Here is a 26,952-nt window from a genome sequence, read left to right as displayed (position 1 = left end):
GAAATTCAGTTATGCAGATTTATACGATGGAAGCAACAGCAACATGGCTGAAATTCTTCTAAGATAAGCCACTCATTGTAGCAGACGCATGTCCACAGACATACTAACATTCGCACATGTTTATTCTCTGTGTAATAGTAAATGTATGTGTTTATTGTTGCATGTAGATCATTCCCCTCTCGGTGCTGTCCTGAATGGCATCCATCTGGCACGTCTAACTGTTTGTAGGTAAATAATAAGATTGAGTTGCTTTCGTTGCACTTCTGAAGCCCCTGTTTTGTTCTTAATTCTCTTACGAAAAGGATCATAGTTCATTTTCTCTTCAGTTTATCAAGCAAACCAGGGCCATACAATGGTGGTCCATGCCAGATTACAACCATGAGGGGCAGGGCCTCTAGACATGTGGCTACTGTGCCACACACACTCACTCTCACTTACTCTTCAGGCGCTTGACTCCACTTACCCTACCAAGCAGTGCTGCCTCACTAGTATTGCCGGCCACCACTGGTCCCACCGTTCACTGGGCTAATTATCCATTCAAAGACTTCTAGAACCTGAGGCTCCAGAGGTATCTACACCAGCATTGCTAGTGTCCCTCTGACAGATGACTATGAAAAGTTGTACAACCAATAGTTAGATAAGCTGGAGACAAATTAGCTTTGCATATATAAACATGGGGTTGGGGGCCTTTGTGATGCTAGTCTCTTAGCAGATGTCTCATTTGGCTACTACCTAACACGACCTCTCTGTTTTCTTTAAACTACTGCACCCATCCTGTCATCTACAGTATACGCTATACCATATGGTTTTTCTTGTGCTTCTGTTTCTTCAACAGGACACATCACTCCATCTTCACCATCCTCTTATCGCTCTCCTGCATATCTTGTTCAGATGCACATTTTTTTTAACCTTTCTGTTCAACTTCATTAATTAGGCCTCAACCATTCACAGCACACTGGTAAGACCCGTTACCTCCATATGTGTTCCTTCTCTTATGGCCATTGAATTAAGCTAAATCCCAGCCTGCCAGCTGTTACCTTAACTGTGACCCCCGGGCACCGATCCATATGTATTACCAGCTGGCACAATGAATCAGCCTGCTTCCAACTGTTTGCCACTTTCAAATCCCACTCATGACTGTCCCCGCTTGTCTTTTCTCCTCCTTTACCCACCTTTTCTCTTTCATGCTTTCCCTCTAATTGTCTTTGTTCCTTATCCTGCACCAACACATCACAACATATTCATTCCTTCGGAGTCCACAGTAATATTCCACCTACATGTGCATTCTGGCTTCTCTTTCCACCCACACATACATACAGTTTCCCTCCCTGCTCTGTCTGTTATAAATAGAACATTTTCATCAATTGCTCCTTTAACATCAGAACACACTGCAAACACTTCTGTTTGTTACACCGTTCCGTTGGTCAGCCTTTGCCGTTTTATCTGGGCTTATGCCATTTCGTATATTTGGAATGGTATCCTTAAATGCATGTCTCCATGTCACATTTTTTTTTTTGCAAAGGCTTTAAAATGGGAAGAGCAATTTCTTATGTTTCCCAGCCACCGGTTTTGGGATATAGTTATATTATTGAACTAAAATAAACTTTATTATGCCGCACATCAACAAAATCTAGTGTGTAAAATATCCTCAAACACTTGTTTTTAAAAACAGTGAACCCATATATTTCCCATCAAATCAGCACATTAGGAAGAAAACAGGTATAATTCAAACCATGCTTATGACAAGATTATCTAGATGGATCAAAGTGTGAAAGACAAATTCTGTCACAGAACTGCGGAACAGTACAGATCAAATGTTGAGGATATAAGTTGGGTGATGGTTAAACACGCAGGCTAGAGCCAGGTTAGTAACACCATTTCTAACCACCTTTAAACATGGTTTCTAATATGAGACATGAGACATAGAGCCCCCAGTACTGAAGACGTGAAGAAGGGAGAGCTGCCTTGTGTCAGGCCTAGACAGCGCTAAAGGTAAATACACCGCTGGGTATACCAGGCAAATATCCAGAGGGCCGGTGCCTAACTCATCATGGAAGTCCTTCCTTCAAGGCAATGGATCCAAAATAGTAAGGAGGGGATGGGTGTTCAGCTAGTGGGTGACTTTTCAAGCATTTCTTGTAGCAGTTGACTGGCTTCTACTGGTCAGACTGCTCAGGAGTAAGTGGACCATGTTGATTATAGACAAACATCCTCAGGTGCCCATTTACAGGTGCCCATCCCTGGGAACTCTCTGGGTTTCACCCGGAGATTCTGGGTTAAGTGCTGCTTCTCCAGGTCTCTGGGTCACCTGGGGGAAAAGCCGGGCTCGCCCGCAACATCACAGGGACCTCCTACTCGCATCCTAGGAGGGAGGGCTCTGGGTAGCCACAGCCAGAGAGTTCCTAGGTGTGCAGCTGCCTGTTTCCCCAGTGATTGTCATTCAGTATCCCGGCAGTGAGTTAAGTATAATCCAGCATACCATTATCATTAAGGGTTATAATTTATCCACTATTTATTTTTGCTTTTTTTTCCTTGCTAGTTCTTACATAATTTTATTACCGCAGTAATTTCCACCCACCAGCAGATGTCTGTTTAAGAGAGAGGTAGAGAGAGGTAGTGACCAATTCCAACACGATGCTATTAGGATCAGAAGCCATACCCAGTTCTTTCCAGTAGGTGGCACCATCACAAATGTAATTTACATGCCTTATGGAGATTATAGAGAAGCAGAGTATTATGTGACAGGAGGTCATCTGGAGTTGAATCCTGACCTTGCAGGGATTTTTAATTAGCTCCAAGACATAAGGTTCTAATTTCTCTTAAGCAATTGAATTGTGATTTGTATACTATATGTGGTTTTTAATTTGGAACTCCATCCCCCGCACCTCAAACCTTTTTTTTAATGACCATAACCTTGGCTGGTAACCCCCATGATAAGTCTTTGTTCAATTTCAGAGCACTCTATAATCTCCCTTTGCCATTCCAATCTACATCTATCTCGCAGATGGGTTTCATTACAGTTTTTGGAAGAACTATTTTTTGTGTAAGAATGCAGACTACAGGAAAGAGATAAACCCAAACAGGATCTGTAACGCTTGCTGTTCATAAGTGTTTTACATATTTCACTTGTCTCATATCTTAACATTCACCCTAGCGAGGAACCAGGTGCTTAGGGACCTAGTCTAGTTTGGCCAAAAAAATGTTATGTGGTTGGGTTCTCTGGTGTGGATAACATCCTTCAACCATCTAATGAAAACACAGTGTCAGATTTGTATCCATGCTAAATTTAGGGATTGAGGAAAAATAGAATGAACGAGAGGAAAAAGGTCTTGAAGTTAAAATTCTGGCTATGATGCTAATTTTATTTCTAAAACAACTCATTCCTTTGCCATCTTCTCTGAGGTTCGGAAACCTTATCTCATGTTCCGCTATAAATCTATTGGCCACAAAAAAGTAACATCTTCAGCCTCCTATTGGTGGAACTATATTACGGAAGGACATACTGAGACATTCGATAATGGCCAGCGGTTTAGAAACAAATGTGAAAAACCAAGACACAAAATAAATATATTTACAAAAAAAACCCACTTTTTCATATATTCAAATGCATTTTATTAAGGGAAAATATATTAAGAGCATTTCTGATCATGTAAGCATACTTTGTGTAATATTAGGCATAATTATCATAAAACTTAAACATACGGTATTAAATATTTTTCTTGACTATATTTATTTAATATAAATTTAATTTTAAACATATTTTAATTGTATTTTAGGTGAGTTTCTGATAGGACCAGTAATGGTTAAATCTTTATGCACGAATTTACTGTTTTCACTAGGCGCATGAATCACATTTCTTTGTGATTTCTTTCTTAAGCAAAACATTCTGGAAAACAGTTCCAGTTATATAAGACATCAATCAGGAGGAACTCTGTTGATTCTCCATCCAGCGGGCTCTGGCTTGGCTGGTGGTCGTTTAAATTTCAGAGGATTCTTTTGCTGTCTTGGGATCCAGAGTCCCTCGCTCCTTTTCCATCCCTTCCAGGACAGTTTGGCCCATCTGTATCTGTATTGAGACCATAAAACTGAGTTAGAATCGCACACAGTGTGTTGGCTGCCATGATCGATGCGGTGCTGCACTCAGGAAAGTGTCTACAGTTCCATGTTTATAATGGAACTGTGGGAAGCAAATGGGAGGGGTCACATTAAAGACACACCCACTCACACCCCCACTCAGAGACAGCCAGGCCCCGCCAACACTTTTAACCTCATTTATGGGGCCGACTCATTCATATCTAAATATAGGACCGGTTGGGCTTTAAATGTAAATTACTCTAAGCAGTGCTTTTAACACCTACTGATACCCATATTAGAGACTTACCCTCTGAATGACCAGAACTCCAGACCGTCTGGATCAAATCTCACACCGGGCAAAAGTGGCCGTGGAGCTTCCTCCATCTTTTTGTCACCTGCAGAATATGAGTCCAATGAGACCAGTTGGAGAACAATTTTGGCAGCAAGTGAATATCTTCCCCACATAATACATACACATACCGGGGTTCCAACCCAAATCTACTCAGGAAACATTCTAATTAATGACCCCAACGCATTTTACAAACACCAGTAAGTGGAGCGGAGAGAAGACGCACTTAATATGTAGTTTATTATTCTAATTACTGTCAATTATTATTTCTAATTATTACTGTTACCTTATTTAAAAATGTATTTGTCTCCTCAAAATGTGGGGCAAATAAATGAAAAGCAAATCTGTTATGAAACGCTTACCTAGCTGGTTTCTGCCTGTCTGATGCCACTGCACGGAACACATCTTCTTTGACATGACAAAGTCTATGAAGTCATTCATCCCCAGAGACAGGAAGCGACGTAACTGTGAACTTATTGGATGTTGGTACACATGTCGCCATCTTGGAAAATGATGACTGTTAGCTTGTAACAGAAATAAAAGATTTTGTGAAGTTGTAAGCAGTGAATCTATTGGATAAAATTCTGGCTACCTCTAAAGTGAACTTGATTGTCAGTGTAGGCCCCACTACACCAGGGGCCACGACCAACCCCAGCCTGACCTGCGGGCTAAATCCCCCCCCTACTCTTTGTATTTGACATTTGGGAGGACAACAGCCTTTTGCTAGTTTATTCTTACTCTCAGTGGCGACTCTAGGAACAATACTGTATATAGGGGGGCACATAAGTCAAAACTGGGGGGGGGGACTAATAAGTTCCACCACTAAACCATGCCACTGACAAAACTATATATATATATATATATATATATATATATATATATATATAATACCAAAATACCAGAGTATTGCAGACAAGTTGTCCTCTCTTCCTCAAGTATTGTTTCAGACCTGAGAAAGAGAGGAAAACTCTCAAAAGATTTTGTTTATAGTTTACAAATAAGTGCAGAGACAGCGCGACAGGCTCCTGCGCTGCCTGGTTATTGTGAGCAGGGCCGTAGCTCCGCGAGGAAGCACTGATTGATGCAGAGGCCTCTGTCTTGGTCGTGGTGCCGGCATTTCATGCTGAGCACTGGAATATGACGTCATATACCGGATATCAGCAGTGAAGCAGCGTTCACCGCGGCAGAGCAGCGAGACAGAGGCCTTGAGCTTCCACCGCAGGACTTCTGAAAGGTAAGTGAACTACAAAGGGAGGAGAGGGTAGATAGTGAGAAGGCAGGGAAGAAGAGGAGATAGAGAAAATGGGGGACAGGGTAGATAGTGAGAAAGGGGTGTAGTATAGGAGTGAGAGAATGAATTAATTTGCGAGAATGCATGAATGAATATGTGTAAATGATTTGTGTGAGAGTGAGAATAAATGATTGTTTGAATGAAAGTGTGTTATTCAGTTGATCTATACATGCACGTGCTGTTTACATGTGTTGTTTATTTGATCTATACCTGAACTACAGGGAGTAAGTAAAAGTGATTACAGTGATTACAAATTGTGCCCAGTGCATAAAAACAAAATGCAACCTGAAACAAAAAATGTGCCAATCAAGGCCCCAGCCTTCTTATGTTAGATATCAAAAAATATGCTATGCTGCCACCTAGCCTAAGAAGGCTGGGGCTAATAATATAAAGTGCATAGAGGACCAGAAAAGTGCCTGTGCAAGTGCACTCAAAAATAATACTGTGCCCCTGCTACACACATGTACACACCGAAATCTGGGTGCAATAAAAAAAACACCCCAGGGCTTCATGGCACTTTTGACTTTAATGTCAGACGATCAAGCATCCCCCCCTCACCAATGTATGGCCCGCCACTATCATACATTGCTGAGTATGTTGTTACATAATCGCCAGGGCAGCATTAGCAGGCTGCTAGGTACATAGCGGTTGCCATGTTACGTCTCATGAAACCACCTCTCTGGATCTCGTCCCTTTGTTTATGCTTTGAACCCTAGCGCGTAACACGTTGGCATAAGCTCCGCCCACCGTTAAGCGCGCTCTCGTTGTAGCGTTCCCTTCTAGGCGCGCTCCGGCAGCCCTTTCCGCTTTAAGGAACTTCCGGTAGTGTCCCGCCGTGCTCCGCGCGGCCGGTGACAGGAAGCAGTAGGATGTCTGGTTGGGATCGGGAAGGTTCGAGGTCCGGCTCCGGCTCTGGCTCCGGGTCTGGAGACGGGCGGATCTATGTCGGTAATCTACCTGCAGATATAAGGGAGAAGGAGCTGGAGGACCTCTTTCATCGCTATGGCCGGATCCGGAGCATCGAATTGAAGAACCGTGGCGGGAGCAGCGCCGCACCGTTCGCGTTCATCAGTTTCATGGACCCCCGGTGAGGGAAAGACTGTGGGAGCTAACGGGATATATGTGGAGACGAGGGAGGGAAGCCTGTGGGAGTTGGACAAAGGGGATGGAGAAGGCGGGAGGAAAAAGGATACGAGAGGCGGATTGTGACTGAGGGAATAGGCGTGCGTTTGGTCTTAAACTGGAATTACTTGAGCTACTGGATTGAGTGACAAAAACCCTGGAGCGTGAAAAGGACGAGCTAAGTAAGGAATGGAGGTCACCGGATTATATATTCACTTGGATGTTTACTTGTATCCCGGGCAGTGGGGCCTACACAGGAACCAGGCCTACGGATCGGCGTTTGGTGGCTTTGGGAAATAAGGCTGTAGGTGCATTACAGTAAACTGCATTATATGGAGGAAACCGATCATACACGTTTTGGACTGGTAATGCCTTACGAGCGTAGTAAATATGAAAGTTTCTGATGATTGTTCTCATCCTCAGGTCGTGTTGGGTGCTATGAGGGTATATACCATGGGGGTGGGAGCTGGCTTTTGTGCAAACACTGAGGGGGGTTGTTTACATGTTGATATGGTAAGTGGGTTAAGAATCCTATACATGGAATCTCTGAATTTAGGTTTTACATTTCACATTATCTGTTGTTGACTTGACTCTTAGGGATGCCGAAGATGCAGTATTTGGCCGAAATGGATACGATTTTGGTTCATGCCGGCTTAGAGTAGAATTTCCACGCTCATTCCGTGGCTCTGGTGGTGGTGGCGGAGGAGGAGGTGGTTACGGAGGGTCACGTGGAAGAAATGGACCACCTTCTCGAAGGTCTGAATATAGAGTCCTTGTTTCAGGTAATTGCAGATTCTCGACTCTCTTCACACCTGCAGAGCTTTGAATAGGTTTACCTTGGTGATGCTGGACTCTTATTTTATTTATTAAAAACCTATCACATGACCAATTATAGTCCAATAAAAGCTCTACTTTCTGTTTTGGTGCAGTATTTGTACCCATTTCTTTCTGGGCTAAGCAGTGGTAAAGGAGTCATTGTGTTTTTTGTATTAGAAACTGTGTAGGTTGTATGGAAACTCCAACTTTAAATAAAAATAGTTAACACATTGGCATGTTTATCTGCAGTAAGTCTACAATATACTTAAATTGTTTGGAACAGGTCTTCCCCCATCTGGCAGCTGGCAGGATCTGAAAGATCATATGCGGGAAGCAGGAGACGTGTGTTACGCTGATGTACACAAGGATGGAATGGGAATCGTGGAGTTCATTCGCAAAGAAGACATGGAATATGCATTGCGGAAGCTGGACGACACAAAATTTCGGTCTCATGAAGTATGTTCGTGTTGTATGATGCAAGTATTTTTTGCCCCGCAAATCGAAAGCTTTCTTATACAATTAACACTATCTATTTTTATCTAGGGTGAAACTTCCTATATTCGCGTCTGCCCTGAACGAAATACCAGCTATTCTCGATCCAGGTCTCGTTCCAGAGGGCGTGATTCCCCATATCAGAGCCGCCGCTCACCTCGTTATGCCTCTCCTTTCCGACCGTACTGAGCTGCCACAGGGACACTTTCTATGAGTCTAATTCTTAAGACCATCTGCTCTTACATTCCACCACTGATGGATTTCATCAACTGTCTTTTATATCATTAGTTAACCCAAATTTTTAGCAGTTCCTTGACATCAGATGTGTTGGTTTTGTTCCTTTTTTATTTTTTTTGTAAGAAGGCAGAAGATAAAATTGTGCCTAATCTGATGTCCTGTGCATATTAAATGCTGCACAGTGAAAATAGTAGGTATAATTGGGATTAGCAGTGCAGTGGAATGTTTTGGCACTGGGACAAACACAAGGGAATAGACATGCTTGTCCTGCGTTAAGATCTTCCCCATCGGTTTGTTAGAAGAATATTATTTCAAATAACTTTTTAATCCTCTTCTCAAATCAAGTTTGTATGTATTTTTCCTTTTTATTATGAAACTGTTTCAGTTAAATAAACAGAGCATCTGTAGCTGTCCAAATAAACAGATTTTGGTCATTGGATTTTAAACTACATCTTGTCTAACTTTGTCAAGTAGCCGTTCTCGCTGTGGGTCGGTAGAGGGATGTTACCTGTTGGGAAAATAGATTTGTCATGTACAAAAGTGCCACACAGTAAAGACCTCGAAGAGTGAATCACTGACTTGTAAGTAAGGCGATGCATTAAGAATCGAGAGCCCTTCATAATGCAGTGAAGTGAAATAGTTAATGTCACTCTTGAATATTTCACTAGACATGTAAGTGAAAGATAATGAGCATTACATACTATTAACATAGAATAGTTATTTTCAAACTACATGTTTGACATTAAGGTTAACTTCTGTTAATTGCTTTAAGAAACCATTACATTTTGTTCATAGAGCACCCCCAGAGTCTGGTGTTGTATCACTGAATTACACAATATATTAAAACAGCCAGACCTACACTGGGGGACTCCTTAGGAGTTCTTGAGGTCTCTGCTTACCCTTCTTTTTGTGAAATACAACTGATTTTGCTAGAATTAACACTGCTTTAAGCATTTTAGTGGTGAAATAAGGGGGCTTTCTGAGAGAGAAATGTGAACAAAAACATTTTAGTGAAATAACTAAGCTGCAGGTTTACCCTGTCCGTAGTTAAATTATTTCCAATGGGTCTAAAGGTCATTTGTATGTGTTTTTTTTGTGGTTTTTTTTTGTACCTGGTGGTGCTACAAAGTACTCTTCTATTATGACATTGGCGTTTTCAAGCAGGTCTTCTGCACAGCCCCCTGCTGTGACGCAGTCTTTACGAATGTACAGGGGTCTGTAGGAGAAAAGAGAGAAAATTTAACAGAGGTGTAACAATCAATGTAGCAAAAACTAGCTGGCAGGTACCTGTCTTCTAGAACAGATGCTAAGGGTTCAATGCCATCCGTATCCACGCGATGCAACTGGTTAGCAAATTGGATGGCCTTTTCCAAACGCTGCACACCTTCTTGGTTTCGGAAATCTACCAGTGCCAAGTGCTCCAAGTGATCAATGACTTCCGCGTTAACGCAGCTATCCTGCAAACACACCGATAAGACATATTGTGCAGGTGATTGGCTGAAGAAGTGCTACTTCAGTTTCATGTAGCGACCTTAAGAATACAGAGATGCAGGTTTACCATCAGGAAATGTTTATTGTCCATCAAATATATATATACACACATATATAACACATGCGTATGTTTACCTGTCTCTCTGTTTTGGGCTCCAGGCTCCATGTGGGTTTGGGTGGTACCTTCAAAGAAAATTATCAGTGGTATTTATTTTATATATGCACAAACTCAAAAATATTATGAGGATTGAGAGAATATATGTATGTATGTGTATGTATGTATTTACTATACCTACCTTACTATGCGTAGAGAGCAACCGGCAGACCTCGGAAAGCCGACTCCGGAACGTAGCAGCTCGCACCCACATCTCTATTAGTGTCCCTTAAAGATGACGACAAAACAAATAGCGCCAGTGAGCCTCGGCATGTGACCTTGTGACTTACCAAGTCAGCCATATTTAAAAAGGGCGGATATGCTCCGCTTAGTAAGCGTGCCCTGCTGTAAAATGGCCATCGCAGCTCTGCCCGATTAGGAGATGGCTGCCGCGGGTTTCCCGGTTTTAAGATGGCCGTTTTCTTTCTGAGGTCCTAGGAGAGGTGTCAAGAGGACAAAAAGTGCGTTGGTGGCTTCGGGCGCCCTTCTGTCAGCATGAACAGCGTTGGCGAAGAATGCACCGAAATGAAGCGGGAGTATGACCAGTGTTTTAACCGCTGGTTCGCCGAAAAGTTTCTAAAAGGAGAGGGAAGCGGGGATCCGTGTACCGAGCTCTTCCGGCGGTACCGGCTGTGTGTGCAGGTGAGAATCGGTTAATGTGGCGGCATCTTGTTGCTGTTTGGCATCCTGCTTAAGGGCATCGTGTTTTTTTTTTGTTCCAGAAAGCCATCAAGGAAAAAGATATCCCCGTGGACGGAGTGGATTTCATGGGTCCTAACAAAGACAAACCCGAAACGGATGGATCCTCTTGACCCTCTGCGGGCCCCGTCATTTGGGGGGCCCGTGACGTCTATTATCTATCGCTTCTATGTATGGAAAGCTATTTTGTAAGAAAATGTACAAATATTTATCAGCCTTGTCAGTGGTTAGGCTGTATATTAATCTCATTAAAGGCTTTTTTCTTGCTACACGCTGCGGCTCATCCACTTCATCCAGCGCCAGTGATCTATGGGGTATATTCACTAAATGCAGAGGTGCTGCTTCACTGTGGGGTTCTGCTGTAAGGCGGGCTGAGCTGGCCCTACATAACGTATAATTTAACAAATGTGCAGACGGGTGAAATGTTGCTTAACTATAAATGATACAGGGCCAGCCTGGCCTTTTCTGCGGTACAAGCTCTCTTGATTTGGCTCTTCATAACGTGTTGGGTAAGTGAGGGAGCAGAAACACATCTCCCCTGCAAACTTTCTTAGGTTTATTTATTAAAGGGAGAGTTAAGAGTTTGGAGTGTAACGATGGTTTAAACTCCCTCGTTAACTATTCATTATAATGGGCCAACACTGGCAAGTGTCTCCAGCAAAAGGCTCAACTGGCCCTGTGTAATGCATAAATCAAAGGGTGAAGAAACCTCACTCGATTATACATTATGCAGGGCCTGCCAAGCTTTTCCTGCAGTAGATGCTCACGCCTTCGCTCTTCATAATGCATAGCGAAGTCCAGGAGATGGAACACAACTCTCTTGTTAGTCAATAGACCCCTTCTTGCCAGGTCTCACTTTAGTGAATAAGTGGCATGTAATCTAAGTTGGTGACAGGAAGAATCTCTTTTGTGACAAACATAAAACTGACCGCATTTGGGAGAATAATCCTTAGTCTGTATTATGTTAAAAGGTGCTGTAGGTAAATGGTGCTAATACAGTACCTTGGAAGCCCTAACCGGTGGATCTATCGCTAAATACGTTCGTAAGAAGGAACTAATGGCTCGTGAAATGCTGGATCAACTACAAAGCACATACTATGCGAAAGTCACCGTTTGCACATAATGGGGTTTATCCACTAAACAGAGAGTTGATGATGTTATGCACTTCGCTATTCATTACGTAGAGCCAACACTGGCAAGCTTCATCTTGCTGATTTAACTATATATCATACAAGGCTGGCCAAGCTCTCTCTCTGGGATTGGGCCTTCATAATGAAACAGTTTTTTACAAACTTTCCCATTAGTGAATAAACCCCAATGTGAATTCTTTAAACATATGTGTTTTATTCTACTACTCTACAATAAACGCAGAGGTTGGTGCAGTTTTCCTCCATAGTGTTTATAGTCAAATATATTCCATGGCTAGGGTGAGCTATTGTTCATATATCACAAATGGATTGCACAAAGAAACATCACTATAATCACAACAAAACCCTACACGCAGACACATCAACGTCCGCCAGTACGCTCTTCAGCAGGATCTCAAGGCAGCGGGTTTATATGTTTTTGATGAAACTATTGTTCTAGCTTTTATTAGACTCCGAGACCAAATAAAACTATATATTGTGATTGGAAGGTTATTTAGCTAATATCTGGCTGCCATGGTAAGCAAAATCTATAGAACTATTGATCTGAGAAAGGATTGCTTTTCTTGGGCCAGCGCAGAATACGATGTAGAGCGACAACCTTTTTGGATTTGCATTAAAATTTGCACAGATTGTTAAAGGTCAAAGCGTCCTTAAGATATCAGAGATAAACATGTTTTTTCCAAGAAATGATCCCCCATTGTAACATTGTTGTCATTGTCACCAGCTGTGGACACAACTGCTTATTTATTTATTATAGGGAGGTATTTTACTTATTTATTTAGCAGCCTCATGTTCCCCATGTTATTTAGGAAAATGTTATATTTTTTATTGGAATTGATAAACTTATGTGATTTTATTTAGTTTCTTCCAGCCTGGATGAATTAGTATATTTTAGTAGGTTTACCCCCTATAGGAAGAAATATATCTACATTTTCAGGGATTCCACTAAAGGTTGGTTTGTGGATAGCATTGTGTGGCTGTAGCATATACTGTCCTGTTCATTAGTGATTCCAATGGGAAATACGGAACCTGAGCTACTACTGTCCGCAGCAAAGTGACACTCTAGCCATCATATGTACTTTAATGTGGGTGGTAGCCCATAGGTCCCTTTACAATTACATGGTGCCACCCCCCCCATATGCATTCGCTAGATTGAGTTTTCAACAACCGAAGATACATAACATCCAAGGTAGAGTGCGACATGGCGCAGAACATGAGCATCATCAGCAGCGATGGCATTTGTATATCGTCAAAAACCAACAGTACACCTAAAGCAGAAAGTCATGCAAAATACCCCCTCCTGTTGGTGTTCCTGCACCAACCCGGAAGCATTCTGGTAGAGCCAGGCCGTGCGCCAGTCGTAAGGGACGGAGCTGTCTCGCTTGGCCCATTTCAGGCTCCTCCAAAGATGTAGCAAGTAAACGCGAGACATGGAGTTCCTGGCAGAACCATTCGTAGTGCCTTTAAGGTCCTACGCGCACAAAGGATGCACTCAGCGAGGTTGGTACATCAGGCACTCCTTTAGAAGCTATTCACTAGGCAGGAGATGAGCTCAGTGTGGCTGACACCCGGCAGAATCAGTGCGGTGGGAGGAAAGAGCTGGAAAATACTCCCATTGGTGCAGTTTTACTTGCAGTAGCAGGGCGCACTGGGTAGTTGTGGACACTTGGCTTGTTTTTGATAAGTTGTAGTGTTTAGATGCCGTTTTGCTTAATTGGGGAAATTGCATGTGTCCTAAAAATAGCAAACACTTAACATGGTAAAGAATGAAAGCAATGTATACATTACACACATGCTTAATATATATAAATATATATCTACGTGTCTTAAATACATGCAGGCATTTGGTGTTTTACAAATCAAATATACTTCACATGCTTGCAATGCAGCTGGTATTTTAACAAAAAAAATACTGAACAAACACACTGCAGAACAGCTTTACCAAATAACACAATTGTCAAGAAAAAAAAATAGCTTTAAAAAAAAAATTTTTTTTAAAAAGACTTAGTGTTCGATGTATTTGACAGCTCACCCTGTTCATGTTGTTTTCATATTTACCCTAAAACACAATTTCTAGCACTATTTCTTATCTTTTTTTCCCAGATGACCTTGTCTTGGATCCAGTTTTGGATTAACACGCCTCCATACAGTTGACGATTAAGGTTCACCCAACACACAGACGTTCACAGACTGACATGATTTTCTAGCTAATTTTTGCTTTAGAAGCCCTCAATAATGAAGTTTCATCCAAGAAGCTAGACAGAAACAAACGGCATCGGCTTTCTCCAAGCACAGCTTGTACAAATGACAGAGCACTCCGCATCACAACCAGTTTAGGGTCAAATACTGGCTTCCAGGCATCATATTAAACAAATGAAAATATGTTCAAGTGGGCATACCCATTTATTTTAATTTCTTTGAGATCCCAGATATTTACGGACAGGTACATTCAGGTATGTTTGTGTGTTAAATAGACACGTGATAATGTAGTGTAATCTAACAGGTATATTTAGGGATGACCGAATATAATATTGGCAGGTGATTAGCTATTTGCTTATGCAAAAAAAGAAAACAAAAATTAGATATCTTGAAATAACTGACAAGTCCCCCTCCTCCATGGTCTGACTAGTTTTGACCCCCCCCATATAACTGGTTCAAGCAATCAGTGGAAAGAATATGTCCCCATTGAAATCAACAGAAGGACTTCAAGGACTTACTTCAAGGGTCTGAGCCACTGCAGTAGCTGACCGGATGCACGCATCATCTGCAGAGAGAGGAGTTTGGCCAAACAAACCTCCTGCACGGCCTTTGGTGGTAGGGAACGGGACAAATACATATATATGGGAATTCTTTAGAATCCTCCATTGATTTGCAAAACAAACATTTAAAAGAGACAATGCAGTTGTCTGCATTTAAGTCCTGATCACATGTAGATGACTGCATTTGGCCTCATACTGTTGATTATTACACTAGCGAGACACTGTTATTTTTAGTGTCTTATTCGCTTCTGGCCAATGGTATCTCAACAGTCATTGTTTGACATGACTGCCCCTTTCCATGGACTGCAGTGTCCACAGCACTGTTAGGTGCACATTAGCCTGTCTAGCATTCTGCCAACATTAAGATTGTTGAAGCGGTCAATTTTTAGAAAAGCCATATTATCACACCAAAAGATACATCAACTCAAGAGAACCAGACACATTTTATTTATGGGACCTCCACTGAAGGTCACAAGAGGGCAATTTACAGCTTTAAATACAGTAGCGTGGTCCTGCAATTAACATGGGCCCATACAACATACTGGTCCAGATAACACAATGGTCCAGAATTCAGTGCTCTGACTCTTCATAGCCAGATGGAAGAGCATTCAGGTGTGGGTTGTGGAAGAGAGATTTTTCACCATCGCCCCATGGGAATTTCTGATGGAGAGAGAAAAAAAGCTTAGTTATAGCATAGCAATTCTCAGTTGTCCACGTTTGCCATATCACATACTTTAAAGCTAGCGGAAAAGGCTGAACGTTCATTTGGAAAATTGTACCATTTAAATACATGGTAACAGAAATTAAGGAAAGCAAAACACTTTGACCTCTGTGACCCAGTCACTTTAGATTGGTCTCTGGGTTGATTTTTGATGTGTTCAGCCAAGTTTCTTTGAGAAACTATTCGGGGTTAGGGGTATAATAACTCTCTACTTGCCATGTATGAGACCTGTTACAGAAAACCCAACAGCACTGCTATTAACATACACCTAGCGGATGGTTCTGGTTAAGAACTAAAACCTACCAAGCAACTAAAGTGACTAAAGAAATCCAAGCTGGGGAACAGTTTTTAAATATTATTAATCAGCGCACAACAAAAGATTTTCCAGTGTGCAACTAAAAATATTGTGCATTCAAGTAAAAAAAAACAATGGTGAAAACATGCCACCCCCCCCAAACTACTCTACAAACATCACAGGGAGTTACCATTTAATCATTATGCCGAGTATGATTAATGCATAAAAATAAAGGCCACAGATTTAACTTTTAAATACAGTATTAAACGGACAGTTGTTTCAATTATAGCCCTTGCAGAGAAGGATGCATATTAAGGTACTTTGCTAGCACTTTAATAAGCGTTATCCAGAAAGACACTGTAGCCCCGAAGCTATTGCCCCTCCATGGTCTGACAATTCTTGATAATGACCGACTGCCACTTCCCATTGAAATTATTAGGAACTCTACTGGGGTCCAAACAGACCTGAAGCGTTCCTTGAGCATGAGCTGGACTGACTGGAAGGTATGAAAAGGGGTACATGCATTCTGCAGGGGAACAGCATGTACATTTAAAGCGAGATCACACAGCCATCATATGCATCAAAGCTGCAGTGTCAGGCCAACAGAAACAGAACTTTATAAAGGTAAGAACCATCCAGCCCATTAGATTTATCAATTTTTTTGGCAGTAATTTAATGCATTAACATAATATTGTAGCAACATTTTGGGATCTGAGTATCTATTTCCCAAAGGGAGAGATGTCAGGAGTCAACGCACGCATGTAGATCTCATGTTCACTGTTTTAATCTCAACGCAACTGCTGCCACCGTTTCATCCATAACAAGATGCCCTGTATAATTCACTGGGTGAGGAGAGTTAAGAAATCTCACTAAATTAACAGTTATTAATCATACAGGGTCAGCTAAGCTCTCAGCAGCAGAAGCTCACTGGACCTTGATAATGTACAGTGAAGTCAAGGGGGTGAAACTCCCTGTCATCTCTCCCCTTAGCTAGACCCTTTTTCACATAGTGTTTCACATGCTGACCTTGTATAATGCATGATCTGAAGCATTATCATAATACACTCCACAGAACCCATCCAAAGGACATCATTTATTTTTTCATGGCATAACATCACTGATACCTTTCATGTAACAGAGCAAGTAACCACATGGAAAATTAAGTGGGCACAGCAGTCCTTTCAATAAGCTCTATGGAGTTTGGTAATAGGTTGATGATCCAGCTCATGCATTATACAGGGCCAGCCATGTCCTTCCTGCAGGAGGGTCGCCTGGGCATAAAGATAGTGAAATCATGGAGCCGAATCACAACTCTCCTTCAAACGCTCGCTTTGTGACATGCTTTGTGACAAGGAATAAAGTTAATACAAAAAAAAAAAACACGGAAGAGATTTATAATTAATGTGTGCGATGAAAGGGGGTTATGCGCAAGGGGGAGATGGCTGGTATCTCACCTTGGACCGGATTCGCAGATGCTCGTAGGGCACAAACTCGGGGTGCTCGTGGGAATGCTGCTGAGCCTTCAGATAGCAATTTAACATGCACACAGCGACTCCGGGCAACGCAACCACAAAGGTCAGGATCTTCCACGTGCGAGCTGTGGAGAAAGAGAAAGGACGTTATTACTATGGCACGGAAGTATGCCATCCTTAATAGACCGAGATGACCTTCACCGAGGCTCTGTCACCGAGCTACGGGCGCACCAAGGCTTCGGTTCCCAAGGCTACTGAAGGTGACCTAATACAAGGTCACATACGATAACTTCTACGCTCCCCAAAGCACCTGCGTTTCCGTGGTCATGGGCTGCTGCTGCAGCAGCTGAAAAAGGACGGCCACGGGCTTGAAGGGAACGGCCGAGGATCCCAGAGAGTCTCCCCAACGCCGCCATCTCGACCGTGAAACTGAGAGGAAGCGGATCTGACGGGAGTTAAAATAAAATGGATAGGAGGTGCTAAGCACGCATGCGCACGGCGCAACGCTACTCAAAGCTACTGCGCACGCGCAATTTCCTCATTTGTCAGGCACGTAGCGCACATTATTTTGGTCCATCAGACGCGTACTGCGCATGCGTTAGGTCTCCAGTGAGCGTATGGGCTCGCTAGGTGGGAGCGCCCGCAGCAGGTGCTGGGTGTATACACAAAATACATATCCTAGTGGCACAGGCACAAAGTACTAGCAATGCGGACACCTTTACAGGCTGATTAGGGTATGATTCAAGAAGACGTTATGGTGCTTATTTATTATAATGCAAGCTCTGTAAGTAAGTAATTATCCCATATAAGATCTAAAGGAGTTAACCCCAAACTAAAACTAAAACATACTTTTTGTACTTTACTGCGAGAGTGCTAGATAAGTGGAACTAGATCCAAGCAGAACCGTGCATGTTAATACAGCGAGGGAATTTAAACATACATGGGATGGGCATATGGCTATCCTGAATCTAAGACAAGACCAAGGACTGATTAAGGGGCTGAGTCTTACATCAGGAAAATGAGCAGACTAGATGGGCCAATTGGTTCTTATATGCAAATTCTATGTTCCTTTGCTTTAAATCTCTCCATGAGTCCAAACTTCAGCCCACAGAGGGACAGTATTGTTTCGGGAGAAGAGCTCGACATATTTGTGACATTTTATGAAGTTGATGAATACAGTTTAGAGCAGTCCTGACGTTTCATTTATATCGCAATGACTTGCCTTGATCACACTCACCAAATCTTCTGTCAAACAAGAGACACAGAAAGATGTGGGTCCCAAATAACAACTATCCTCCTGAGATGGGAATAGGGTGACCACATGGGCCACATGCAGGGTAGCACCTTACATGTGCTGGGGTCCAGGAAACATGGCTGATGCAGTCACCCTACAAAAGTCATATGCATGTTTTAGGTGAGATATGCATACACGCAACAGCCTTTCCAATCTTGCACTGCCTCCTGCGTTATTAGCCTGTGTATATGCTCGCCCAATGTATGAGTAACAGCTTGAGATCCATGTCTTAGGTGATGTGAGGAGATGCGAAGATTCGCCTGTCTTTGGTCTGGAGCTTATAAGCAGGGTGCAGAGTAGAGTCACAAAAATGGAATCCAGAATTGAAGTCAGACAAGAGGCCACATCAAATAAAAGTCTGATGGTCACAAGAAGCAGCTGAGCTTCAGGAGCAGGTAACCAAGGCAAGGGGTCAGTAATCCTATAGAAAGGCCAACACAAAGGTCCTGAGCAGGCACAATAACTGAGCACTGGTTGGTTATTTAGCCCTCTTAGGATGTTCATTGCACCTGGAAGGCCTGACTGAACTTACCCAGGAGGTCTGGCTACAACTATCAGAATTACACCCTCAGGTACACCCAGAGGCACCTGATCCTAGCAGCACCAAGATGTCAAGCAAGGCTCGGCTTGGTCAGCACCTGGATGGGTAGCTGTGCGTCTACATAACAGGTTAGCCTGATAGCCAAGTAGCGTGTGGATTACCAAACCTTTTGATGTAGTACGTACTTCTGCACCCCAATAAATGGACAGTAACATCATTCTGTACCATATGTAGCTGCCCCATTGTTTCTAATGCATTAAATGTTGAGTATTGGGTTTGATTTACTCTATGAGTTGTAACAATATCCTGTTGGGATAACGCGATTTGAGATTTATTGATTTTTCAGGTAAACTTGATACTTTTTAATGGGCCAACTTAGAAAAACATTTAAAGTCCCACAACGGCCCTCAGAGGTCTCTTACTCATAATTCAATCTCGAAAGCATATGCAGCTTGCTGCCTATTTCCTATATCCCTTTCCTTATTGAAATCTATCGATAAGTGATGTTTAATTACCAGGAACAGAAGCAACGTGTTTAGTTTGAGTCATACAAAAGATGAGAGCTAAAATGGGAAGTCAAAGATTTAATGGAGTGATGTTTGCCCCCCGTAAATTAAATTAATTTAAATATTTAATATTATGGATCAAATAGCTAAGTGGTTTAGCCGATTGGAAAAAAAACATGTTTGCGGTTGAATTCTTTATGTGTCTTTTAATGCAGTAACCGAGCTGCACACCTGGGTGATATTGGAGGCGCAGAACGTAATGGAAGGATATGCCATTGATCTCAGCTTCATTTAGTAGACGCAAAAATATGTTTCCTAAAACAGTTAATAATTAAGGAGCTGAACCACTTAGTGGTTTAACCTTCTTTGTTAGTTGGAAAAAGCCGCCCTTCATAGGATTAATTTTGACTTTGCCATTTTCTACCTGGTGAATTAACCTACTTAAAATCCGGGTCATTCAAAGTCAGACCATTACAGTAGGGCATTGCTGTTTTGAGTAATATGTCAGCATCTCTGGAGTATGACATTTAACTAACAAATAAAATGGTGCGTATCCTACCAATGTTCTTTTTTAAGCAGCCAAATTGGTGACAACTGATTTGATAGACATCTTAACAATCAAACCTTTTCTTCCTAGCCTTCATGTCTTTGTGCCTTTGAAGAGATTGTATCATGTAGAAAACGAAAATGATGGATAAACATTTAAAATGTATAGTTTATACCGTAAAACTGCATAAGTACACAGGGGAAGGCAGACCTCACATCAGTGACCTCGGAGTACATCAGAGTTTCTGTATTATGGCCACTGGCCTTGTTAAGTAAAGCCACCAGCCTATGCATTCTCATTCCAAGACTATGTAGCGTCCCAGAAATAGACACGGGCATCCTGTCATAGGCTGCGCATGTATGTATGTATAGCTGGCCATGCTTGATTGAGTTTATTCAGAAACAGAACATACAGATCATATACAAGGCATGCTCCAACTCAGCACAAAACACAAACATCTACAGCTTAACCAGGTATACACAGGCACGATGTGTACATCATACAGCATTATGTATAAGTGGCCATACAAACATGGTTTTACTCATATTGGCGGGCACAGAAAAAGTCCTCCAATAAGCACTGGTATATAATATTGGAGACCTTATCTACATGGGGATATGTGTAGTCTGGAGAGAGGTCAAAATGTGCTAGTAAAATGGTGCCTGGCACGCAGGGTAAAAATGATTATTTGTTAATTATGATTTCATTATTTTTAAATAGGACCGTCGTGTTCCTCTGTACAATGGGTGGACAGGACATAATAAGTAGTATAACATAACATAACAATTCGACTTACAGAAACAAGAGATAAGGAGGGCCCTGCTCAAACTAGCTTACAATTTAGAGGGTATGATCAGGAAATATTAATTTATCTCACCTTTGGGTTGAACAAAACACAAGAAGATGTCTATTTCAAAATAATTAAAGTTAAAGTAATATTTTCTTTCATTATACTGTATGTACTCAAGTATATATCTAGAATAAAATCTAATTTGCCAATGCATTGGAGGATTTCCCCCCACATCACGTGGGTTCGCATGTCCAAAACGTGCTCCCATTGATTTCGGCATACTGTAGCCCCAGAGTCTCCATTCAGGGCTATGGGCTGGTTGGGGACATGATAGATAAGGGTTGGTGTTTGAAAATCTCACAAAGTACTTTAATATGCATTCTTTTTAAATGAGGCTATCAGAGACAGTAAACTGACCCTTTTACGGAAATATATGTTGCCTGTAATGTATTTACTAATCGTTTATTTTTTATATGCAGCAGATTTCATTAAAATAGCTAAAAAAAAATCTAAATGATAACATCCAAATATTCACACAAAAAAAATCATGGTACTTCCCATTTTGGCCACAAGGGGGTGGGTGCTCCACAGCACAAAATATTCTATTAAGATTTAGCTTTTCTTTACCTTGCTCTCACACACAACTCGAAGAAACACTAATCTCCTTAATGACTTAAATAAGTTAAAATCTTACTTCAAAATTAACCCCTTCCAAGAAGGACACCAACTGATTTAGCAATTTTCACTAAACATAGCCCAAAGTACACAAATCTCTTTGTCCCGATTTCGGTAATACCCTATGTCTTATCTACTTAGGCAGGTGCAGGGTGCATATAAAAAGATGTGCTTCACTGTTCCCAACGTACAAGTTACCAGAATTTTACTTGGTGGGACTTCTGTAGATCTTTCCCAGGATATATATATATATATATATATATATATTCCTGTAAATCTGATTTGAATATGAGTAATTAAGGGGCAAACTTTAAATAGTCTGTCATGCTAAGAGTTGTCTTTTAAGGCACATGTTCTTGTCCCTCTTCTCCTTTTCTATCAGTTTGTTATTGTGCGTGACTTTAAATTATCCCACTGATAAATTAAATAAATGTACTGTAAATGTAATGCATTGGATTTTAAATATATACTCTTTCAGGTTACTTTGTTTGTATTAGATTAATATTGTTAGTGCATATGATATGTTGGCAACACATCGTGCCTTGTACCATTTCGATTGGGCTATTTTTTCCCCTAAACACCAGGACGGCATAGGAAGTATATGAGAAGATATCCAACATGTTAGATACTAGAGAGAGTGAGCATTTTGTTGTACTCACAGCACTTTTCAACATCTATTTCACAATAGTCATGTAACTGATAAGTTACTTTATTGGTACACATACTACATACCGGTAATTCACGGTTCTGGTTGTATTGTATGATGAGTTGATATCTAGGATAAAAGGGCAGAGCTTGGTGTGCTTTTCAAGGTCGTGCTGCAGATCCTTTTCTGTCCACAGTGTGTCACACTTTCTCCTCTGTAGGCATTGACTAACCTTATATCTGGCTTGGTTCTCCAAGCACAGTGTCTGTTGAGTCTTATAGAATGAACTTTTAATGTCTCTTTAGGAAGAACTGTCCTTATTCTTGGTGCTCCTGACAGTAAAATTCAGAAACACCACTCAGAAAGCCTTTTGCCATCAGACCTAGCATTTAAAAACACATTACGTTATTTGGGAAGAAATACTTTGTATTCATTTTTAAACAATCCTTACATGACAAGTTTACCATATTAGCAAAAAGAAGGGATTGTGACCTTTCCTAAAATTGTCAACAGATTTCAGTTGAATTTGGTGGCCTTTTCAGCAATATGCGGCTTGCAGGTGATATTTCCATACTCTTTATTTAAGCACTTAAGTCACATACTACTTTGTGTACAACAATAACGCTGCCAAGTTATCAGTTGTAGGAGTCTTCCAGGTGGCTATGTTTGTATGAAACATAAAGGTACCTAAAATAAAAGATGTATCTTATTTTAACCCCTTCATGACAAAGTTGTACTTGTACGGGCTCACAATTCATTGTTTTTTATGGGTTTAAGGGCAACCCATTGTCCTTAGGGGGTTAAGATACTGCACTAAGTGTATATATATAGTCATACGGCTGTCCCTTTTAAATAGTTAGACAGAGCTTTATAGGAAAATAGCTATTCACTGCTCTAACCAGCATCCAGAAAGATATCATCTACACTATATGACCAAAAGTATGTGGACACCCTTCCTACTCTTAAGTTCAGGTGTTTCAACCACAGCCATTGCTAACAGGGGTATAAAAATCAGGCACATAGACAGAAAACGGCAATGAGTCATACTGAAGAGCTCAGTGGTCTTAGTATCCCTTCTTTGCCAGTAGTCAGTTTGTGAAATTTCTGCCCCTGCCTTGGTCCGCTGTAAGTGATAATATTGTGAAGTGGAAGTGTGTAGGATGCCCTCAGCCATGAAGAAGAAGACCACCACACTCACAGAGAGAGGGGTTGCTGAGTGCTGAAGCGTGTAGCGGTTAAAGATCGCCCGTCCTCCCCGTAGCATCACTCACTACAGAGTTCCAAACTGCCTCTGGAAGCACTGAGTGCGGGGAGCTTCACGAAATGGATTTCCTTGGCCAAGCATCTACACGGAAGCTGAAGATCACTATGCGCAATGTGTCTTCTGGAGTAGGGTAAAGCATACCACCACTGGACTCTGAAGCAGAGGAAACGTGTTCTCTGCAGTGATTAATCACGCTTCACTATCTGAAAAGTCTGAAGGACGAACCTGGGTTTAAGGGATGCCAGGAGAATACTACCTACCGGAATGCACAGTGTCTACTGTTTGGTGGATGAAGGATAATGGTCTGGGGCTGTTTTTCAGGGTTTGGGCTAGGCCCCTTTAGTTTGAGTGAACGGTAATGTTAATGCTACAGCATATAAATACATTTTATGCAATTGTATGCTTTAAACTTTGTGGCACCAGTTTGGGTAAGGCCTTTTCCTGTTTGGGGTGGAAGAACTCAAATGTCCTGCACAGAACCCCGACCTTAACCCCATTAAACATCTTTGGGATGAATCCGAAAGCTGGTTGCGAGCCAAGCCTTCTTGTCCAATATCAGTGCCTGACCTCACAAATACTGTTTTGGCTGAATGGGCACAAATTCCCACAAGCACACTCCAAAATGTTTTTCGAAAGCCTTCTCTGAAGAATGGAGGCTGTTAAAGCAACATGGGTGGCATGTTTTTGGAATTAGATGTCCAACAAGGCGTGATGCTCAGGTGTCCACATACTTTTTGGTCGTATAGTGCATCTAGCTATTGATGGCAAATATTAACATAAAACACTACTTTGTCCTGTAGGGAAGCAATTTTGTTGAACTGCATTTGGGCAGCAGTAGGAGAAACTCAAAAATAAGGTAAATCTTAGTTTCTTATCCAACGAAGAACTAACTTCTTGCATACTTTGGGGGGAAATGGCAAAGTGGACTTGCAGAATTCAAGGGAAATTCTGTATTCCTACAACTGTTCTGTTTCCCTAAGCTGGGCCTCACTGTCCAACAACAAAATACATGAAAAGTGCTGCCTTTCAGCTCCTGTCTTTCTTTACTTTTGGATCTGTGAATAGGAATGAGCTCCTTTCATGTGTTAATCATGCTGTAGCTTCCCAGATTGCAAAATGCTTGATACTCACAGAGCTGTACAGCGGGAACAGGACTGAGCCAGTCTTACTCCTCACTGCACAGCATTACCTTATTAACCAGGCATAGACTATTCACTGTACGCTCCATTCCTTTCCCGGCCAGGCACGGCATGCTGAACATACCCTCATTAATCAGGCATGGCAGCCATAGCCTGGACATCCTGTTTTTATCCAAGCGCAATATTCCCACCACCCAGGCACAGCGTACCCATGTATACCCATGTCGTACTGGACACAGCCGTCCACTTGTCTTCTAGCATAAGCTGTAACTGGTGGTGGATCCGTGTGCTTATATATCCTGTATGGCTTTTTCTCAATATCCACCTGATCTCTATACAGGAATACAACCCCTTCCCCCTGCCAAATTGTTTAAGCTACCCCTTTTTCCCTAGGTGTGCCTGCCAACGCATTACCACGTTGATTGTGCCCCTGAAACTGTTTAACGTTTTCCGGTTAAGCCATGCGTACTGTTTTGTGTATGCTTGATTCTTTGCGCTGTGCTGCATCACAATACAGTGCTTACAAGTGTACTAGTGTTTTGATGTTGAGGTGTACTAATTTATTATTGACTGAACACACATTATGCATGCATGGTGGCTCTTAGACTTTTACATATGGCTCCTAAAACGTGATGTAATTTTAGATTTATTTCTATTTTTGTTTGCCACTTTCTGGTTCCTAACAAAATATCAAGCTGGCTTTCAGATTTGATTGTCTGGCTCCTGGCTTCTACACACATTTTTGTTACTTGGGCTGCGTCACAGTAGTCCATCTATTTGTGGCGAATATCTTCTCTTGAAATTAACTCAATCAAGCATGCAGGTCCATACACTTTTAATAGGAAGACTGGGTAGAGCTTCTACGCCATGCTTTTATGTATTTATTTTACTGCTGGTTTTCAGGTTTCCAGCATGGTCCAGTATAGAACATACTCACATTTACTCACTGGGGCTTGCCCTTCATGATGTCCAGAGATCCTTCCAACTCTGGACCAACTCATTTCCCATTGGAGGTCATCAGGTATCTGATCCAGATTTTGCACTCTAGAAGTAGGGTGATTGATATAGATCTCCCAATTGAGGGAGAGTTCTTTCATCTCTGTTTAGTGATGCTTACCCCATTGTCCCTCTAGTAAGTACCATGGACAGGGACCACAAGTACAGGGCCACAAGCGTTTACAGCTGAGGCAGTACACCAGTATCTTGTTATACTCTGAACTTGGGGCAAGAGCAACAAGTTATATTTGCCTATGTGTAACTGTGTCCCAATATAGTAGCAATACCACCTCCGTAAGTACTCTCTGTGCTTGGTGGCTAATGGCAAACTGTCTAACATAGGTAAGCAATCTGAAGTTCAATGATAGGCGTGTGTGCCATTTCAGCTGTTAAATATCATAGCATATACTTACCTGCTTTTACGGGACAAGACAGGCAGATTGTATGCCTTTACTTTTTGGTGTTAACTAACTTTTGCCTGTGTATAGTACGAGCACAGGTTACCTACATTTCCCAGCCAAAGTTTATTTCCGAGAATGAATGGTTAATGTTATTATAGGAGCGTTGTGGGGGAGGGGCATTAACTGAATGGGTCACTTCTCTTGTAATTAAAAGGTCAAAGTTGAAGCCTTGCTGGCAGGGGGTCTTGGAGGGACTTCCCCGTGCAGTAACATGTGAGAAGGTGGGATGGAGGGGGGGAGGGGTGTTTTATTGACTTCCTCCTCTTCTTAAACTTTAAGATGGCAGGATCTAAGACGTTGTACAGATTACATGTGTACGGCGAGGGGGGGGTCACAAAGTCAACCACCAAGCAACCAGTATATAGCATCTCTTGAACTGAAAATTGGTTTTGGCTGTCGGGATGATTTTTTTTTCAAACAATAATAAATAGTATAAACTAAACTGTGAGTGCCCCTTGGGTCCTGGAGGGTATGTATGTAATGTTAGATGTATAGTGCGTAGTAATACAGGCATGTTATACTATAAAACGTTTGAGAATAGATGATAGTGGAATGTAAATCCAGAATGTGCCAGGCAAAGCATTCCCCCCCCCGATACAATGGTGTTACCCAGTGCATGGCTAGACTAAGAGCTGCTTATATTTAATCCCTGTCTAATAACATATCAGTAGTTACTGTTTCATAGGTTCTATTACCTAAAATAAATGTATCACTTAAAGGCGAATAGAAAGTCTATAGAAAAAAGTTTTCGATTAAAAGCGGTGATATGTTTTATCTCAGTAATTAAATCCAGCACCCTCTCCTCAGGGCTGTAGCCTGCTGAGTCTGGGCCGCCTTTAACCCTGTGAGTGCCCTAGTAATATTCAGTAAACGTAAGTCGGTGCTCTGTAACTCACTGGGTTAGTAGTTACACATTTTATAAATATATTGTTTGTTTATTGTTTGTTTATTACGAGACGACACAACGTAGTGT

At 41.7% G+C, this 26,952-nt stretch overlaps 4 protein-coding genes across 4 annotated transcripts; 2 read left to right on the top strand and 2 right to left on the bottom strand.

Moving 5' to 3' along the window:
* Positions 1–6,518: 6,518 nt before the first annotated feature.
* Positions 6,519–8,827, top strand: SRSF9 (serine and arginine rich splicing factor 9). The gene is made up of 4 exons (XM_053469919.1): positions 6,519–6,801; positions 7,434–7,618; positions 7,936–8,108; positions 8,196–8,827. Exons 1-4 carry the CDS (start codon positions 6,584–6,586, stop codon positions 8,331–8,333), a joined length of 714 nt encoding a protein of 237 aa, XP_053325894.1. The 5' UTR covers positions 6,519–6,583; the 3' UTR covers positions 8,334–8,827.
* GATC (glutamyl-tRNA amidotransferase subunit C) lies at positions 8,722–10,279 on the bottom strand. The gene is made up of 5 exons (XM_053469943.1): positions 10,169–10,279; positions 10,008–10,055; positions 9,669–9,838; positions 9,494–9,597; positions 8,722–8,889 (listed from the first exon to the last, which is right to left on the bottom strand). The coding sequence occupies exons 1-5, from the start codon at positions 10,238–10,240 to the stop codon at positions 8,828–8,830; spliced, it is 456 nt and encodes a 151-aa protein (XP_053325918.1). The 5' UTR covers positions 10,241–10,279; the 3' UTR covers positions 8,722–8,827.
* Positions 10,280–10,395: 116 nt separating this feature from the next.
* Positions 10,396–10,994, top strand: TRIAP1 (TP53 regulated inhibitor of apoptosis 1). Its single transcript, XM_053469986.1, has 2 exons — positions 10,396–10,668; positions 10,749–10,994. The coding sequence occupies exons 1-2, from the start codon at positions 10,522–10,524 to the stop codon at positions 10,836–10,838; spliced, it is 237 nt and encodes a 78-aa protein (XP_053325961.1). The 5' UTR covers positions 10,396–10,521; the 3' UTR covers positions 10,839–10,994.
* Positions 10,995–15,056: 4,062 nt separating this feature from the next.
* Positions 15,057–17,593, bottom strand: LOC128500712 (cytochrome c oxidase subunit 6A, mitochondrial). Its single transcript, XM_053469965.1, has 3 exons — positions 17,431–17,593; positions 17,103–17,245; positions 15,057–15,292 (listed from the first exon to the last, which is right to left on the bottom strand). The coding sequence occupies exons 1-3, from the start codon at positions 17,534–17,536 to the stop codon at positions 15,203–15,205; spliced, it is 339 nt and encodes a 112-aa protein (XP_053325940.1). The 5' UTR covers positions 17,537–17,593; the 3' UTR covers positions 15,057–15,202.
* Between the last annotated feature and the right edge of the window lie 9,359 nt (positions 17,594–26,952).

The sequence above is a fragment of the Spea bombifrons genome, chromosome 1, assembly GCF_027358695.1.
Source record: "Spea bombifrons isolate aSpeBom1 chromosome 1, aSpeBom1.2.pri, whole genome shotgun sequence".
Lineage (NCBI taxonomy): Eukaryota > Metazoa > Chordata > Amphibia > Anura > Pelobatidae > Spea > Spea bombifrons.
This window is presented reverse-complemented; position numbering and strand designations above follow the sequence as displayed.

What these genes read in the sequence shown, in the direction of transcription:
- SRSF9 (XM_053469919.1), top strand. Translation starts at nt 6,584, where the DNA reads ATGTCTGGTTGGGATCGGGAAGGTTCGAGGTCCGGCTCCGGCTCTGGC. An exon ending in ATATAGAGTCCTTGTTTCAG is followed by an intron (nt 7,619 to 7,935) that starts GTAATTGCAGAT and finishes TGTTTGGAACAG; the next exon opens with GTCTTCCCCCATCTGGCAGC. An exon ending in CAAAATTTCGGTCTCATGAA is followed by an intron (nt 8,109 to 8,195) that starts GTATGTTCGTGT and finishes ATTTTTATCTAG; the next exon opens with GGTGAAACTTCCTATATTCG.
- GATC (XM_053469943.1), bottom strand. Translation starts at nt 10,240, where the DNA reads ATGTGGGTGCGAGCTGCTACGTTCCGGAGTCGGCTTTCCGAGGTCTGC. An exon ending in TGCTCTCTACGCATAGTAAG is followed by an intron (nt 10,056 to 10,168) that starts GTAGGTATAGTA and finishes TTTTCTTTGAAG; the next exon opens with GTACCACCCAAACCCACATG. An exon ending in GCATCTGTTCTAGAAGACAG is followed by an intron (nt 9,598 to 9,668) that starts GTACCTGCCAGC and finishes TTTCTCCTACAG; the next exon opens with ACCCCTGTACATTCGTAAAG.
- TRIAP1 (XM_053469986.1), top strand. Translation starts at nt 10,522, where the DNA reads ATGAACAGCGTTGGCGAAGAATGCACCGAAATGAAGCGGGAGTATGAC. An exon ending in GGTACCGGCTGTGTGTGCAG is followed by an intron (nt 10,669 to 10,748) that starts GTGAGAATCGGT and finishes TTTTTGTTCCAG; the next exon opens with AAAGCCATCAAGGAAAAAGA.
- LOC128500712 (XM_053469965.1), bottom strand. Translation starts at nt 17,536, where the DNA reads ATGGCGGCGTTGGGGAGACTCTCTGGGATCCTCGGCCGTTCCCTTCAA. An exon ending in CCATGACCACGGAAACGCAG is followed by an intron (nt 17,246 to 17,430) that starts GTGCTTTGGGGA and finishes CTTTCTCCACAG; the next exon opens with CTCGCACGTGGAAGATCCTG. An exon ending in ATCTGCGAATCCGGTCCAAG is followed by an intron (nt 15,293 to 17,102) that starts GTGAGATACCAG and finishes TCTCTCCATCAG; the next exon opens with AAATTCCCATGGGGCGATGG.